Below are 19,081 nucleotides of genomic sequence, written 5' to 3'. Positions count from 1 at the left end.
CAAAGTGGGCCACCAGACCGGAACCCCAAAGGCCTCAAATTCACTGTGGGGCAAATCATTTGATCAACTGATTTAATAGACACTGACAGGGAAGTAGCCTTAAGGCAACTCCTGCATTTTTACCCAAAACCCTCATGTATGAGTTTTGTGGAGGAGGCAGGACAAAATCTAGTTTTAGTTTTAACTTTAATATATCAGTTGATATTATAATTACATGACATATTATTAAAGGGGACATATCATGCACATTTCCAAGTCATTGTTTTTATTGTGGGGCTTTACTGGTCAGTCTTTGCATGATTTACAGTTAAAAAACAAAAAAAAACTGATGTCATCATGAGGAAGTAGAGGTAACAAATGGAGCATTCAAAGCAGGCTGAAGTCATGGCTTCATTTTTTATGTAGTTCAACCTTACTTTTTTTTTTTAACATGACCATATTTAACAGACACATCCAGCATCATAACAGTATATAAATGACAGAAAATCACAAAAAGCATATGTTCCCTTTAAATAAATTAACATTTTATAAACTTTTAACCATACTAAACTGTGGAATTTAGGGGTTAAACTGACTCTGGTACTAGATCACAATACACGTCCACTTTTACAGGTACAGTGCTGTACATAGAATTGCTTCTACGGTGCTGCTCCTGCATGCCAAGTCCTGATACCAGTACAACTATGACTATACTAACTTTTTATTGTGACTAGTATTAATTATTTACCACCACCACAACTAAAAGTAGAGCATGTTAAGATACTTTTTTTTTAATCTCACTGTTGCCATTACAGAGGATCATTTTATCCTCAGAAAAAGATTTAGGTCTGAAGCATTGCTGCCATTCTAACCTATGTCACTACTAAAGTATTTGATGTACATATATGATGCTCAAAAAACAGAGCTGAGGAAAACTGGGGAATGAGGAAAAAGCCTTCATCCGAATAAACTTTCAGCTTGTAGCATTTCATTTCTTTCCTCTGCTGTTCAGTGCAAAATAATTTATATTAGAGTATAAGTGTAGCAGTGTCTTATATACACTGGATGGGTCAGTGTTTGGCATGACTCAACAATAAAAACCTCACTGTATTAAACTGCATTATGTCCAATGGTGATTTAACAACATCCAAGAAACGGTGAAATAATTATAAAACACATTTGCACCTTGAGATTGTCTGTATAAGGTTGAATCGCTCCCACAGACGCTGCCCTCATTGCCGATGCTCTCTTCGTAGGCGCTGCCCTCTGCGTGCGCACACACACACAGACACACACACACACACACAAAGACATATGTTGACATGGATGTGAAAAAGCTGATACAGTACAGGTACAGTCAACAAAAGGGAAAATGTGCCTCTTGTCTCTCTTCTTACAAAAGTACATGCATCAATTTACCACAATATGTATTCTCTGTAAATGACACAGCAATGATGATAATTACTTTTACACACATTACATTATTATAGTATGTATCAAGTACAATCTTATCACCAATACTCCATTCATGCAGAAATTTGAAATTTAAAATATCTATGGATATGTTTTTTCTTGCATTACATACGTGATGGATTTTTGCCTCTTTTTTTTTAAGAGGGTCAACAATTTATAACTAATTTGATTATTTTAACCAAAAACAACAATAAAAGAAGAATAACTGGAAAATGTATCTCTGGCTTTACATATGATAAATGAGATTTTAAATTCATGACTAGACTTCAGAGATGATGACTGAGCAGCAGCCTTTGGGGGTGTGAGAGAGCTCAGTTCTACTGTGAACAGTTTCCTCTCCCAACTCTGAGCCTTGAGCTGTTTTTACGTTGTGCAAATATTCATGCAACAATGCAGCCATTTGTGGTTATATAAGTGCATTAGAGCAGCCTCGTGTGTGGTATTACCAGGCGACCTGATCTGTGTGCAGCAGGCGTTGGTTCAGAAGTACAGTGGAGTACACAAGGTCACTTCCAATCATTTTAAGGGGCAAAAAGAGGACTTAAATTATATGAACCAGATTATTTTGAAAATGAAGATAGCACTCTTTGATTCTGAGAGCCCTTTAACTGCTAAAACCATGTAAACATGCCAGAGTTCACACAACATGAGACAAAATGAGCATCTTTATTTGTATTTCAGTCGCTGGAGTATTAATTATGTGCCCTATGGTAGATATGTGTGTGTCAGGGCACATTTAGCTCCAGCACATGGACATGAAAAAACTCATGACCAACATGGTTGTCTCAACCACAGCAGCTAAAGGTCATTGTAACCCTCAAGGCAGCATGAGACTTTCAGGAAGATTAACTGACCGTGGTGCACAAACTGTATCTACACACAAATATAATCCTGATTTAATATTTCTTCTCAATGTATATGATGGCAGGTTTACAAACTCTTACAAGAAGGTGAAAAAATATGACACAACCAGACATAAAAGGCTGAAAAAGTACAATTCAAAAAGAACTGACTTACAGAATAATAAATATGCAGGATTTACTTGAAAAAAAGACGGATTCTGGGTGATGTCAAATTATAATTACGATTCATTAACTTCTGTACGTAGCTGTAAGTTCCTTGAAAAGTGTCCCTAATATTTTGTCCACTCCATACGTGAAGGGGGTAAAATATTAGGAACATGTTTTATTACAACACACTCCAGTAACCACCATCACAACCTACTACGACCTGGATAACAAAGCAGAATGATCACCTTCCTGACAATATCATCAAAAAATTTAAAATGTTTTAGCTCCATTTGTATTTTTTTATTTATTTTTTATGTTAAAAATAAAAGATAAACTAAAGTGCATGGTGGAGTGTGTATTACGGTTCTATAATTGTTAATTTGGACTATTAACATTGTTTTCTATATTGGCATATTAAATTCAAAATACTTGAATATGAATGTAAAATAAGCGTCACGTAGTTGTGACTTTTACTAGGCTATACGTGTACTCTTGCCCATTTCCACTGTTCCTGAGGGTCATTTTGTTCTTTTGCTTCACTCTTTAGAGGGGGGTGTCTCTGAGCACTATTGAGTCACTGGGCTATGTTGGAGTCTTGAGGGGAAATTTTTCACTGCTACACAAATCTCACACAAGATGATGCCTATACCCACAGCTTTTAGCTCCTGAATGTCAGCTCTATTAATTCTGATGCTATTCATGCAGCTCACATTGTTCTTATGCAAAGTAACAGTAACAGGGCTTTCCATGAGTCAGGCTATGCAGATCGGATTTGGCAGAAGGATAAATACAGCTGAATTTCCAGTGCGGGTCAGTCATAAACCAATTATAATGTATGATACAGTGTGTGCCTAGAGTGTGTGTGTGTGACTGGAAAATGGAAACAGAGCTACCTAAATCAGAAAGAGAAGATGAACGGTGGCCTGACGCCAGCCCGCCTGAGTCCCCCTCCCACGAGGGTCACAGCTCTGCATCATCTGCAGCCAGCGACCTCTCCTCCACAAAACAGATACAATGCTCTGAAATCCCTTCTCTGTTCTATCAGATCAGAGACTCTGAAATAATGGCCTGGAGATACACGCCTCTGCCTGAACTCCACTAGTCCCCTGTGTAGCATATACTGCCGGTGAAGACTTTCATTCAAAGTGCCGTATAGTATGATGAATACATTTTCAGCATGGTTGGCTCTCGTAAAGCTTCTTGTCCACATGTATGTGTATTTTTGCCTTATGCTTCACATTAAGCTGTGCAGGACTGCTTAAAGAAACACACCACTGCTAGACACAGTGAATTAAATAAGACTGTAAAAGAAACATTGGGACTGTGCCTGATGATGTCTGATAATAAGATAATAACAAAACAAAAATAATGCCAAAAAACAAATGCAAGTGGAATGGATGTAATGTAATGGAATGTCCATCTGTCGTTCAAGCATTTAAGTCCGGATTGAACTCAACAACTATCAGATGAATTGCCATTAAATGTACATACATTCATGATGATTCATGATGAAGGCCTCTAACTGATGAAGGCCTCTAACTGATCCCTGACTTTTCCTGTACCACCACCATTATTATAGTTGCTAAACATTTTTACATCCCCTTCAGGATGAATGATTATCACACTGATGATTCTTTAACTTTTCATCTAGTGTCATTATCAGGTCTACACTACAAGTGCAACACTTCACAACACTTCGTCTCAAAGATATTCAGTTTACTATCATGTATGACAGAAAATCTTCAGTTTCTTACATTTCAAAAGCTGCAACCACAGCATAATTGACATTTTTGCTTTAAAAAAAATCACTAATATAATTATTTGATTATCAAAGTAGTTGAAAAAGATAAATTTTCTATTGACTAATCAATTAATTGCCCATTTGTTGCAGCTCTATTGGATTATACTTTATACTGAATTTTGACAGGCTCACTTTTTAAAAAGGAGAACATTTAAGGTAATTGAAGTTTTAACTTCTAATTGTTGAAGTTGAAATAAAAGGTGTTTTTGTCACAGCACGGGTGAAGTTTACATACAGTCTGCACCTACCATTTGTACACACAGAAACACCTGTATATCATATAAAAAACCCAAATACAGCAGCACTGACTTCCTGCTGAGTGATGATGGAGAGGAAGCAAACAAATAACAAAAAAGTCTGGAGTCTGGCAGCAGTCAGACTAATCTGCTGAAGTTATGTGAGATGGAAGCCGAGCAAGACCTCAATCCTGGTCCCCTCTCTTCATAACTTCCTGTTCTCTGCTGCTTTGAGATATGAAACAGCAAAAATCATGCAGATACACTGAAACATTGAACAGAATCATGCTCATACTGTGGTTGAAGTAGACACTTTCTCATATACACAGCATCATTTCTAATGACAGTAAATTCTCACTAAGTAAGCCGTTTGCAGCATTCAGTGTGGGATTAAGTTTGCAGATCTGACCTGGTCATATACAGGATTTCAGTACCCTTTTAGATGTCATGTTTTGCCATAAATACTCTCAAAATGTGTTACATAAGACAAGTTAAGCACACTGAAGGTTTATTCTTTGTTGTTTCATTTCTTTTTCTGTTCTGCACAGGTTTACTCTAAATGTCATAATACCAAACGAATGAAAACAGGTTTTAGCAGCAACACTAATAATCAGAGTAATTTACCAGTCAGCTCTGCAAGTGCACTGTGCTCCACCAAGTGCTTCCTGTAGAGAGTCTTCAATACTTTGGCACTGCCAAACCTCTTGAAGCGTGTCTTCACATTAGTGTAGAACCATTCCAGTGACTGTGTCTTCAATAACCTGACACATAGAGAGAGAGAAAGAGAGGCAGACAGACAGCTGTTTAAAATGTAGTCAATCTTAAACCTTCTAGACACAGGCAGAAAGAAAGAGTCTTTAGAAAAAGGTCCAGTTAAGTGAAGCCACCATCTTTTGGAGGGAGACACTTGAATTCAGGATTTGGCGTTAAGATTCTCCCTTAAGTAAAATGAGCCAGTTATGTGATATATCAGTTTAAAATGTCAGCAAAGTCTTAAGAGGTATAAGAAATTACCTGATCTCTACTGAATGTAGATGTGAAAAGATGTAGGAAATTTAAAGCTGAAATTGAAAAATTTGTTTGCTGCACAAAGTTAATATTAAAGACACAATGGCATACAGCAGTGCTTGCTGCCAATTGATAATGGATAATGGAAATCAAAACCACGCATCAAGTTTTATTGAAAAGTTTCTACAAACTATGACATCAGAATAATTTGAAAGATGCATAAAACTAATAAAACATTTTCTACACAAAGTGGCTTTTAATCAGGTTTGTACATCAGAAAGAATCCAATATTTCAAACTTTAATTTATTTTAGGGATAAACCATCATGATGTAAGTTACAATTAGTTTCCATCATCTAACAGCAAGTTCTTTAAATTACTAATTTAACAGGTGCCTTATCAAAATGAGTTTTGATGTGGACCTAATTTATGCATGATGTAATTACCATAAAAAAGATGAATGTCTCATCTTCACCTTTCCTATTAAGAATTAAATGAAGTAGAATTAAGTTGAATGTTGAGGAATGACACGTGTAGGATATTTCAGAGATATTCATGTCAGCATGTTTAATGAGTTACCATCTGTTCAGTGTGCAGTCGAGTTGCAGCGTGACGGGGAGCTGAGTGCTGAGTGTAAGTGTGCTGACAGGAGGTGGAGGTGACACAAGTAGACTCGTAGTGTCTCCTCTCCTACAGTGTCAGATATCCACTAATTAAAAAACAGAAGCCTAAAGAGCCTCCAAAATCCCAAGAGATTGATTTTTTAAATGATTATTTTTACTAGTATTTTGCACATAAATTATTATCTTGTGTGTATAAAATAAAAAAATAAAAAATCTTTCTTCAGAGGCGTAGATACCTGCGTCATTTATAACAGATGACAGACAAGATGGAAGTAAAAATCTTTATGAGACGTAACTCCTAGTAAAAAAGCATTGTTTTTTGGGGTGCTGTCTGGGATTATGTAAATACTTGTCCATCTGCCACAGTAACGGCCAGCAATACCAGCACACATAAGACACTGAGATACAATACAAAACAATATGCTAAAAATACTGCAGGGTACAATGCAGAAAAATATACACCCCAAGGCATCAGTCAGTTAGTATTTGTACAAAAACCTACAGTACAGGCAAAACGAAAATGCCCAAACAGGATTTGTCCCCCTCATTCCATGAGGGTTGTCAGATAAAACCTGTCTGTCCTCATCAATTTAGACAACAGACAACAGAAATGTGTGTCACAAAACAAAAACATTATGCCTGAAAGGAAGCAAACAACCTTGAACTCTCACCCTTCCTTGCCATACTATTTTAGGCTATTATTTAATATTCCAACTGATAAAAGGACTAGATTTGTGTAATTGGCTGGTTATGTATGACCGACCAGGTTGTAATCACCAACTTCCCTGGGATCAAAGGTGATCTCTACAGTTTGGTTTTCTTTTGTCTTTACATTTAAAATTAGATGATTTGTGTCACACCAATCAAAATCAAAATTATTTACGTCTGAGTATTTGAAAATCATCAGTGAGTGCCTGGATGAACATTCATTTGTGTACAGAGCTCCAGTCCTGACTATTCTTAATCTTAACCTGCAGAGTGCTGTTGGTTAAGAAAGAGTGATACCACTTAATAACTTCAGAGTTATAAAGGACTCCTCTCACCCCGGTCAACACTACTTTGACCTTCTGCCTTCAGGGAGGCGGTACAGGTCAATAAAAACACGCAGACTCTTGAACAGTTTCTTTCCCAAAGCCATCCAGACTCTCAATAAACACACACAGTGTTTCTGCAACCCACTTTAAAAAAACTCAATTTATATATCTGTGCAATATATACTACTGCAATATTTTACAGACTCTTCCACTCAGAGTACTTTTTTTTTACTTACCTGCCTCATCTTAATTTTACCTGCCTTGTTTTGTTCTGTTGTAAAGTTTTATGATGGGTTGTGATTGATTGTGTGTGATGCTGAATGTACGTAGTTGTTGTATGTATGTATAGGTATGCATGCAGTAGTATGTCAAAATACCACTGTGATGGGAACTAGCAATTTCACTTTATTTTAAGTACAGTGACAATAAAGGCGTCTTATCTTATCTTATCTTAGTTAGCATCCAGTTGACTAAGTTTCTGAATTATAAAGTCTGAACTAAAATCAATAAAAAGCAGCCGAGCATAAGCTTTACTGTAAACTAGATGTTTTACAAACAAGTGTATAATAGCAGTAATGGCATCATGTACTGTGTCACTTGACCCCACAAACTTCTCAAGGCATTTCTCAAGGCAATTGATGTAACTGCAACAATCATTATTTTCAGTTGGATGTGCTTTCTTAGGAACAGGAATAATTATGGAGCTTTTCTGAAGAGCAGAAACCTATTGAGTATCTAAAGACTGTTGCTAAGAAAGTGCACCAAGCTGGAATTCAGCTCAGGTATTTGAAAGAAAAGGTGAATTTCTGTCAGGTCCTATAGCCTTCTTAGAAGAAATATGTTAGTAATATGTTATGATACTTGACGTATTGTGGATCAATCTGCAGACATTTCTTAACATTGTCAGTAGAGGGTAGGGAGTCCAACTCCTTATTAAGCAAAAGCCCAGGTCACCAGCAGAGCAGCACCACCACCAGGCTCAGCAGTGGTCAGTTTAAGCACCTTACAGCAAGAAGCTCTTTTGATTTCCTGTGAAGATTTCAAGTATTTTTTCTTGCATCTGCATGAGTTTCCTCCAGATTTTCAGGTGAATTTGCAAATTAAAAAAGGTGTTTGTTGACAACTGTCTGTCCAGGGTGTACCCTCCTCCTTGCCCAGTGCCTGCTGCTGGCATTTACTCCAGCTGCCCTGATCCAGAACAGGCTAAGTGGGTTTAGAAAATAGACTTTTGAAATTTGAAAGACTTTTAAAATGCAGTATGCAGTATGTTGAATATATAGTATTGTATATCATGCATATATTGTAGTTTTTAAAGGGTAAGTCTGGAAATATTAACAATAACAAATTCCATGGAGAGACCAAAACCAGCAATGAACTGTTCCTACTAACAAATATTGTCTGTGTACCCAAAGCCTAATATATCTTATTCCTCTGTGACACAAAGCTTGATTGTTAATGGTTAATTGTTACTATTAAAAACACATTAATGAGCTACACTGGGCGACAGGTTATGGACATGGACCTTATAGTCAGTCTGCTGCTGGAATGGAAATATTCCCCTAAAAATACACAGTTTACTCCTTTTCGATCTGGACTTGTTATATTGTCTATGAACGTTTATTGCACCAGACAGGGCAGTGAAATGCTGAGAGACAATTGATGCATTGTTTGTTTTTTTGGTGGTAAGCACATTGTTAGCCAGTCAGTAAGTGCTTGTTTAATGGTGGAATGTAAGAAACCCGATTCAACCTTTCTGATGTCAGAGATTGAGGGCTGCATCTGTTGCATCTGAGAATTTCGACAGTCACGCACCATTTCACACAGCAATTGGCCAGATGTGTGGAGGTGTGAAAGCAAGCAACGTTTGATTCTTCAAAGAATTACACCTGCCACTTGTCATATGTACAAATGAGACCGATACCTTCAGAGAAGTCTGGTAGTGTGTGTTGTCGGAATGGTTACGGTGTATCCCTCTCTCTCTCTCTTTTATGCCATGACAACATATCATACTACAGTAACTAGTGAACATGACCCCGCCTTGAGGAACATAAAATAATACCAGCTTTATCCTTTAAGAGAAAATGGTAACTCTTCAAAATGTCATCTTTTCATGTAGAACATAAACAACACATATTCCAAGTGATGTGTTTTAAAATGTACAAGAATTTAGAAAAATTGTGATTTACCTCATTAAACAGATTCTGGGGTGTAGTTAAAACATGACCTGACAGAAATATAGGAAAGCAATAAATCAATTTGCAATTGCATGTCACAGGCTTTCAGTTATATGAAATTGAGGTGCTACACTCAACACGTCATGCAGACAATGAAAAGCACACATTTGTTGTTGTTTCACGTCTTTTAACATTTTACCCTGCTGACTTTAGTCATCTCTCTCCTTTTCTCTGCCATGTTGTGTTTGGCTGAGTACAAATATTCCAGCCAGTGACCCAGACTTTATCCTGTGCTGTATCTTAGTGACTATGTTCTGTGTAATAAGTGCTAAATCCATCTTTCCCTCAGCAAAGTAAGACCTTAATAATCTTTTGGCATGACTGTCAGCCTCTCAACCTCAACTTAGCCTCTTTTTACTTAATAAACACACACACACACACACACACACACACACACACACACACACACACACACACACACACACACACACACACACACACACACACACACACACACACACACACACACACACACACACACACACACACACACACACACACACACCATCTGAATCACCACACGACCATCCACTGCCGCCAACCTTACCGACTCTTCTGGCAGACGGAGCAGAGCCAGGCTTTGTCCTGCTTGTTGTAGACCCGGCAGGCCTTGCAGACATTGTAGAGGCAGTCCCGGCACTGGCGCTTGGGGTTGAGCAGGAAGGTGAAGGGTGCACAGCAGCGGATGCAGCAGCGCCGGTTGAAGCAACTCTGCCTTGACAGCAGGAGGCAGCGACTGCCCTCCTCATCGAGCTCCTGCTTCAGTTCACTGTGTGGAGGAGGGGGAGGGATGAGAGGGAAAGAGGGGATGAAGAGAGCGTGAGAGAAGGGATGGTTAGAGAGAAACTGGGAATTTATGTGTCTGTGGTAGAAAAATATATATATTTATAAAAGAATGAAAATATCTGATTCTATGAGTGACTGGGAGTAGGATGCAAAGTGGAAGATATAGCTTATCTCTGTGGATAAAGCAACAGTTGTGGGCTTACTGTGTCAAATGGGATCACAAAGAGGACATAAACACGCATATAACACTGATCCTCTGCCTCCTTTTAATGAAAATGGAACAGAAATTAAAGTGGTTTCACAAAGTCGGTCATTTCATTTCATCATAATCTAAACATCATTAACAGAAAAAAGCAGACATATCTCCCTTGACGCACATCATTCATTTCAAGGTGGCGAAATGTCTTCAGGACATTATCAAAGAGAAGTTCTCATTCATAAATGTCATAAATAATTGATTATTTAAGTAGAGCAATTAACATTCCATGTTTATTTAAATGCTGCCTGCTGTGCTCATGTAAAGGTTAAAGGAACCAGCAGTGGTGAATAATACATGGTGTGTTTTCCTCGACAGCAGCAGCAGCTCTTCTGCTTACAGGACTGCTAACAATACGACATCATGAACATTTATTACTATTTAAGAAGGTCCAGTAAGAGGCAATTGTAGGAGTTTTGATCAAATCACATGATCTGCAATAGACTTTTTCACATTTAGACACTCTGTTTTGCCATTTTTGAGTGAGAACTGAAAGCTGAGGTTCATAGTTATGTTTCAACTTGGAGAAAGTAGTTGGGAAAACAGTCTCACCAAAGTCTCCATTTAGTAGTTGTTCTGGAGCTTTTGACCATATCTTATGAAGTCCTCACCTGACAGTCGAACTGAATTGTCAGCAGCTTTGGTTGGTTTCACTTCATTCATTCAGTCTGTCACACTGTGTTCATGCTAGCTGGTGTGAGTTATTTTGTCTAGTTTTGCTCTGCACTTGACGGTTAGTTTGTGGTGCTTTCAGATTAATCGATAAATCGTTTTTGTCTAAAATGTCACAAAGTGGAGAAAAATGTTATAATGTCTTAAAGCTTGGGTTAGGGTTAGGGTTTAGATCAACAGTCCCAAATACAAAGCTATTCAGATTACCATTATGTATGACACCAACGCAGTTCAAATTCTCACATTTGAGAAGCTTCAACCTCTGACTACTTTTGCATTTTGCTTAAAAAAATGACCAAAATTATTATTCTATTATCAAACAATTCATTTTCTATAATAATCACCAATCAATTAATCGACTAATCATTGCAGCTCTAATCAAAAGTTCCACAAATGCTAGTGAGTGCTCTGTGCTGCGAGTCATCTCTCTGGTGTTTCTAAGGTTTAAACTTTGAACCTTGGATTCAAGTGTCTTGGGTTTGCAAAACTTTAGTGTAAAAATTATTAAAAAATGTGAATACTCCATCAAATATTTAACACTTATTTGCATGTTCAAATAATTTCCTGCACCCTTGCACTGAAATACAACAGAAAAGCACTGACTCGCCTCATTATTAGTCACATACGTCTCAAACAGAAGCAGACATGTCAGACAGGGGCTAAAAGGTGACGAAAGAAGAAATTACAGCAGGGAAACAAGATGGATGGAGGCAAAGAGAAAGTCGAAAAAACACTTGTGTAAGTGGCACTAGAAGGAAGGTGTGAAAAAATCCATTATTTTCACATCAGGACTCCAGAAGCATCAGCCATGACTGAATCACTGATAGGTAATTACTGCTGCATAGTGAGTGAGTCTGACAGCATGAGGACATAAACAGGAAGACAAATTGTAATCTTAATGAAACAGACAGCAAAAGAGAATAGGTAACTAATACCTGAAATTGTTGAACAATGAATATACAACTAAATAGTGCACTATATGACTTAGGAGTCCCTAATCAAAGCCACATCTTGAAAATAAACACAGGGCAAATCTGTCAGCACAGTCAGCACATCTAGATCACAGTTTCTGTAACTCTCAAATCATAAAAATGTAATAGTGTCTCTGAGATGCTTGTCTGACAGAGAGACGGCTGCTCTTTCTCACTGCAGCAGCACACTCCATTACTGAACCTCAGTGGGCGACATAAATAACTCTTAGATAGACCACACACAAATACACACAGTCACAGTAAGATATTCACAGCAAGAGGCAAGATAGTGAAGTAACATGCAGAAACACATGGAGATGTGCAAACACACCTCCGAAAAAGCAGAAAATTCAACTGTAAGCAACAACAGCAAACATTAAATATATCTCTCATTTAAATGATTATAATGACATGAAATATATATTGAATGTTTGACTGCACAATAATTCGTAAAACCTGTAGATAAACTCAGCACAGCCTTGTCTACAGGAAATTTGTAGCTTTAAGCAAGAAAAGAGAACAAGCGTGGAGAAAATTGAGTTACAATAATATTCACTAAAAGTCTGTTTCCTGGTGATAAGATGATGATGGTGAGTGATGCCCGCTAATGTAATTTGTGCAAATGTATTTTAGTTTTTTTCCCCCTTGTGTTTGAAAGATTTTAACAGGGATCTGTTTTCTGTTGCTTTAGGAAGATGATAGTCGTATTAGTTATTATGCACAATGTGGTTCTCTTGCCAGGAAAAGATACCTGCTGTGCCGCTTTTGAACAGTAGAGGGCATTCATCATATTTGAATTGAACTAAAAGAGTTAATTAAGACAAGTCAAGAGCAGTAAGAAAAGTGTCACCTTCTGAGGATGAGTTAGGTGTATGATGACTACAGACTGTTTGATTTGATTAGAGGCTAAAACATGTTCTCCATCTTTGTTTTGTCTTAGTGTTGAGTTGATTCCAATTAAAATTACCTCATGGTCTGATTGCTGTTAAAGTATTAACAGGATATGTTTGTGTGTTATTCAGTCATTGTCCAAAATAGTTTTGAAGCCTGGATTAAGTGGCATTCAATAATGAACTCAGTGATTGACATGATTTGTGTATATATTTTGTAAAAAAATAAATAAAAATAAAAAATGTCTCTACATGAGAAAAAAAATTAATTAATTAAATTAAATTAAATTACATAGAAATGAGACATAATGTGACATTATGTTCTGCTATGATATGCTTGGCGTAAGTCATTGGTTTGAATGGGTTGGTGATACCACTATGACAAAGACATAAACAAGGAAAACTGAAATAAAGAATCTATATAATTGTTACTGTAAAAATAGAAATGATAATAAGAAAAGAGGTTTGTTCAATGAATTAGTTTATATTCTATTTTAATTCAAATGCGCATTGTATATAAATATTAAAGTGCATAATTTACGTTGTGCACACTGAAGTTATTTAATGCTGGCCATTTGGGCTTCCATAAAGTACTTAGCATAATAATAGCTGAGAAATCATCTACATAAATAACTGCCGACGATTTAGCAAGGAATGTGTTATCATTTCTTCCCTGTTACAGTGATGCAGTCACCTTCCTGTAACACTGAACACAACTTCACTTCCACAGACTCGCTGTCTCAATCTGCCAGGATTAGCATTGACAGTAAGACTCTGCATGTATATATGGCTGTGTGACTGTGTGTGTGTGTGTGTGTGTGTGTGTGTGTGTGTGTGTGTGTGTGTGTGTGTGTGTGTGTGTGTGTGTGTGTGTGTGTGTGTGTGTGTGTGTGTGTGTGTGTGTGTGTGTGTGTGTGTGTTGACTCTGTGTTCTGTGTTCTGTGTGTGGGCAGGTGACACTACAGAGAATCGCAAGCCAGCAATCCCCAAGTTGTCAGGTGCGGTGGCAGTGAGCTGGCTCCTGTGGCTTTTTCCAAAGAACTTGTTATTCTGCAGTTTACAAAATAAACACATTCTGACAGTTGTCCACTATCAATATCACAACATTTTAAAACAAATTCAACACAGGAATAACATAAATCTTATATTTCACAAGGGGTTAATCAAATTAGATACAGGATACAAGATGTGTGTTGTGTGTCTACAGTGTGTAAACACATGCATACTGTATGTATTCCTATATGTGTAACTACTGAGCATGGCCTTAGTTAAGAGACAAATGAACTAATTACTTCAAGTAATCTCACAATTTAAAACAGGATTACATGGGATTACCTGAGAATGTAAATACAGATTACAATATATATGTACTGTACAGTGTAGGTAGGTGTGATAATATCACTCTTAGTTAAAACCAGTCGTTAACATAAGCCACATAAAATCATTAGATCTGCTGCAGTGTTGAAGTGTTTCAAAGCCTGTTTTCTGTTCATCGCTGTCCCTGCTGGTTAACAGATGTAAAAAAGAAAAATGCATTGAAATCTGACTAATCACTTAACCTGAGCTTTATCTTCTCTTTTCTTTGTAGACTGTGTCATTATCCAAAGTACTTCTGCTGTTGAAACAGGCTAGAGAGCAAAGCAGCACAGATTTGATCAAACTTAATATCAGTTATGTTATATATGTGAGATATTTCAGCAACGCTATTGCCGGTGATGCAAGATTCAGTCGAAATGTATCGTTCCTCTCTGCATGAGAAAAAGGAGAACCCTCATGCTGCGCTGCTGGACAAAAGAGAAGTAAACAGCTGCACACTTTCTCATCTGTATTCCTTCTTAAGTTCAACTCCAGATGGTGAGTGTTTTTCCTATTCTCCCCTGTATATCGCTCATTGCTATTTGACATTCTGTGTGACCCCTGGATTTCATCTCAGGAGGGTACCAGTGCAGGATGCATGAAAATGGTGCCCACTTAATGACAATCACAATATGCATGACGCAAGACATTTGTTTCAAAGGTGTGGTATCTAAAAGTGGTAAGTGATGAAATGAACTTCTGCTCAAAAAGTATTGACCAATTATATGGTGTGAATGTATTTGCCATCACTTCACTTAAATATAAAAAAGGTCATTTTACATATACCACATAGAAATCAAATGTGTAAAATGTCCTCTTTTGTACAACTCAGCCAAATGTCAGCACAAATCCAGACATACAACAACAACCAGATTAGCTATTGGTAAGCACCTTGCTTGCCACACTTTTCTAGAAAAACTAGAAAGTTCCCCACTTAATCACGTCACAAGGTAACGTCACAGAGAGATTTACCCAGAAATCTTTTAGTTGCAAATATGATTCAAGTGAAACAGCTTAGTCATATGTTCAGTGCTTGTAAGTTTTGTTTTACAGATTTTACACACAGATCTTAGATTTTTATAGACTTTTCACATTTATCATGAAGGTTCCCAGTGGTGTCATGTGGTGGATGAGGCTGTTGAAGTACAGGCTGCTGGATGAGTCTATCACAGAGTTTTAATTTAGTAACTTCACTTCTAAAGACTTATTTTTTTATTTACATTTTAATTATATAAGAAAAAAAACCAGACCAAATACAAACAACACAAATATACAACACGTACACAACACGTCAACAGGTCAATACGCCTAGAGGTAACACACAAAAAGAAAAAAAGAGAAAAAATGTAATATAATTGCTTAGAAAATCATTACATCACCAATCCTTTGTGACAGGACTTCACTGTTCTGCTTACAAGGATTAGGTTTATATTTCATTGTACTGGCTTTATATTTTGAACAGTCAAAACACTTCTTAACCCAAATGTCTCTTATTTATAGTTTTTATAAGTGTCCATGGTCCATCTAAGCATATTTGGATTCATTATGTTCAGCTGTTAACAACTAAAATAATGAATTACTAACTAATCGAGGCAGATTGCAAGGCTATTTGGCAGGCACAGACAACAAATTAAAACTATTGAATATTGTAAGAATATAATAGGCTTATGATAATATCTTCATAGGCTGGAGAACCAAATAGATTGCTGAAAAAACAAACAGAACAAACTAATACCAACTATTAGTTATCATTCATGGCTTTCATGAAAAAAATACATCCAAGGTAAATACCAACGAAGAACAACAACTAAGAAACCAGCACTGCAGCTGATCTGAAAACAACCCCTGAATCCTTTCTCTCTTCACCTTAAGTACTGTATATAACCACAAAGATAAGAAATGTAAGAGGATGGATATATTTTATCTTATCATAAGTTATATATACTATGTTTTAAGCAGACTGGACCAATTAATTGAGACCAACTTGAGCACTTTCTGTATAATTTTGATACTTTTTTCCGACAATGTTTGTTTCTGTTAACAGCTCATATCGGGATTTTTTTAATCATCTATCACCACAGCAAATGACTCTGTATGAATGTGCTCTGTCAAAAGTCAGCAATGCAATTGTCACGCAGGGCAAAATGAAAATATGGGGCTTGAGCCAAGTTTCCACATTAAGGCATTCATCTCCTGTAAATCTGAAAGAAACTGCAGCCATTACGTTAATCTTGCGTGTCGTTCTTAAAAAACAATGTCTTATCTTTTGACAGGCTTCCCTAATCACTGAAAGCATTTTCAGTTAAAGTAAGCAGAGTAATGGCATCTGAGAGAAAGAGCAGGATGCAATCCAACCAAGCAAAGAGTCACAGGGCAATGACATAACCATGTTATTCTTAACCTCTGAATACTGACTTGTGCTCAACAAGCAGAGAAGTAGTTTCCGACTATTATGTGTTTCTATTACTCTCAGCCCAAACTCATTTTGATATACACCAGAGACTCAGTTCAAACCCACCCAATTAGCATACTCTGTCTTTGTGTTTCTGTGGCATCTGATGAATCTGAAGGCTGCAGGAGTTTTGAGGAAACTTGTCTGAGCGCAACAGGAAAGGGCTGTCGCTTCCTGTCCGGTGTTTTGAGGAGCACAAAGCAGAGGAGAGAGGCACGATGGGAAATCTCCACTGAGGTTGAAAGATGCCGGCTATGAAGTCTACGCCAACAAACCATGAAGCAAACTATAGTAGTAGTAGGATTCTACTGCCTTTCCTTGTTCTTTGCCAAAAACATCAACTTCTCAGATACATCTGTACATCTTCAAGCCTGAATCCAAAATCCAAAATGGACATAAAAAGAACACATGAAAGAAACCTTTGCAACAACCTTAGTGACCAATACTGTCAGCTTGTCAACAACGTCGAAAAAATGTAAAAAAAATGAGGCATTCAGGGCAGTTTGAAGACTCATTTTCTGACTAGAAGTTCTACAAAACCTCAAGTTTTGGAAATTCAACCATGTTAAACTTATGAAAATAGCAGAAAACCTCAAAAAGCATAATATGTTCCCTGTAATATGGTGAAAACATTCAGAAGAAGTTGCCTATTTACAAATGTATCCAGCAGCTGCAGAGCAACATTAGCTTTCATTTGTAGTTGTATTTTTGGCCACATAAGCCACAATATTTGCTCTTTTCACATTAGACAAAGTCATTTGATCCATCATTACTATAAATATACTAATTAGAGCAGCCGTAAACAAAAATCTTATTTTGAAAAATGTTTTTGTTAGATTATCTTGAACACATGAAGTTTTACTTTCTATGATTAAACCAACAAACAGGAATTTTTACATGGTGTTGTGAGCATTGAGTGTTATTCTGTGTTGTTGTTGTTGTTGTTAAAACACTTTAGGTCTGTGACGTTATCGGCTTAATTGATGCAGCCATTAAAGTAACAGCTATCGTGACTCTGTCCTTTTGTGAAGTGTTATATGTGCTAAATGTTAGTGGGTAAAACAATCAGTGAAATTATTCGAGGTGTTTGAGGTATTTATCATTCTGTCTTCACTTTGGAATCCAGTGACTTTCTTAAAAATGCTTTGACAGGTCATACACCTCATAACGCAGCTGTTAGCTGTTTCAGGGCTCAAACCTGCGACCATCTGATAACAAATCCATCTCTCCTAATCCCTGGTCCAATGGTTACCTCTCAAATTCACAGGGGAGCTCTGAACTCACCTGAGGCGCTCATCCTCTTTTTTGCGTAACTTCATGTCCCTCTGAACCACCTGCAGCACATGCTCCGCCTCTCTGTCCGACAGACCTGACAGATCCAACTTTCGGCCCATTGTTGACACACTTTTAGCTGTCACTCGGCCCCTATGCCCAACCAATCAGCTTGTTGTCATCATCTGTAAGAGGAAACTGTGCATGAAATGAAGAAGACAAAAACTTCACAACAAAACTTCTGTCCAAAAAAAGGATAATTGGCAGAAGGTGTTTAGAGTAAATTCTAAAAGTATATGATGCAGGATATGACAATATGTATATGATGCATTGTGGGCTTATCATATGTTGTGAAAGGTTTGGAAAGCACTGTGACAAATACTATATTAATAAACTTTATGAACATTCATGACCCATGACCTTTAAAAAACACCTATTTCACCACAGTATGCTTTTGCAACACAACAGACAATATATATAAAAATCTAAACTTCTGCTATTCTGTTAACAAAAGACTGTATCCAGCAGTGTATAGCAATATAATAATAACATTTATAGCACTTATCAAGATCAGCAGTTACAAAGTCAAAGTAGACATAAAAGCAGAGAAGAACAGAATAAAATAGCAAATACACACACATTTCCTATTAAAAACAGAAGAAACCAATAAATCAAGTCGGTACATAAAGATTAAAAGACATCCTTACAATAAAGGCTTTTCAGAGGCAACCTAAAGGAAGATACTGAATTTGCAAGTCTGTGAGTTCATACTATATTCCATAATTGTCAGAAACATTCCCTGTAAAGTGTCCTTCAGGGTCCTGCTGACTGATGGTAAGCCAAGCTTTCCTGCATTTCCTCCCATTTTGACTGAATTACACGCCTTTAACCTGACAGCTCAAACACCTCCTGGTTGACACTATACAGAAAACAACTGTGTCCGTAAGCACTTAAAACTCATTTTGACGTACTTCAAACCACTTACGCAAGTAAATCAGGGGTATTAACACCGAGCTGGATTTCATTTTT

General features: G+C 37.1%; 1 protein-coding gene across 1 annotated transcript in view; it reads right to left on the bottom strand.

Annotated features, from left to right (window-relative positions):
• Window positions 1-19,081, bottom strand: part of myripa (myosin VIIA and Rab interacting protein a) — a 29,831-nt gene extending 10,750 nt beyond the window's left edge. Inside the window, 5 exon segments of the mRNA XM_062428221.1 lie at window positions 1,163-1,245; window positions 5,124-5,260; window positions 9,945-10,166; window positions 18,065-18,250; window positions 19,038-19,081. Of these exon segments, the coding sequence (XP_062284205.1) occupies window positions 1,163-1,245; window positions 5,124-5,260; window positions 9,945-10,166; window positions 18,065-18,174 (552 nt within the window). The 5' untranslated portion in view covers window positions 18,175-18,250; window positions 19,038-19,081.

Source organism: Scomber scombrus, chromosome 11, assembly GCF_963691925.1.
Source record: "Scomber scombrus chromosome 11, fScoSco1.1, whole genome shotgun sequence".
NCBI classification, from domain to species: domain Eukaryota; kingdom Metazoa; phylum Chordata; class Actinopteri; order Scombriformes; family Scombridae; genus Scomber; species Scomber scombrus.
The sequence above is the reverse complement of the archived record's forward strand: the minus strand, read 5'-3'. Positions and strand labels throughout refer to the sequence as shown.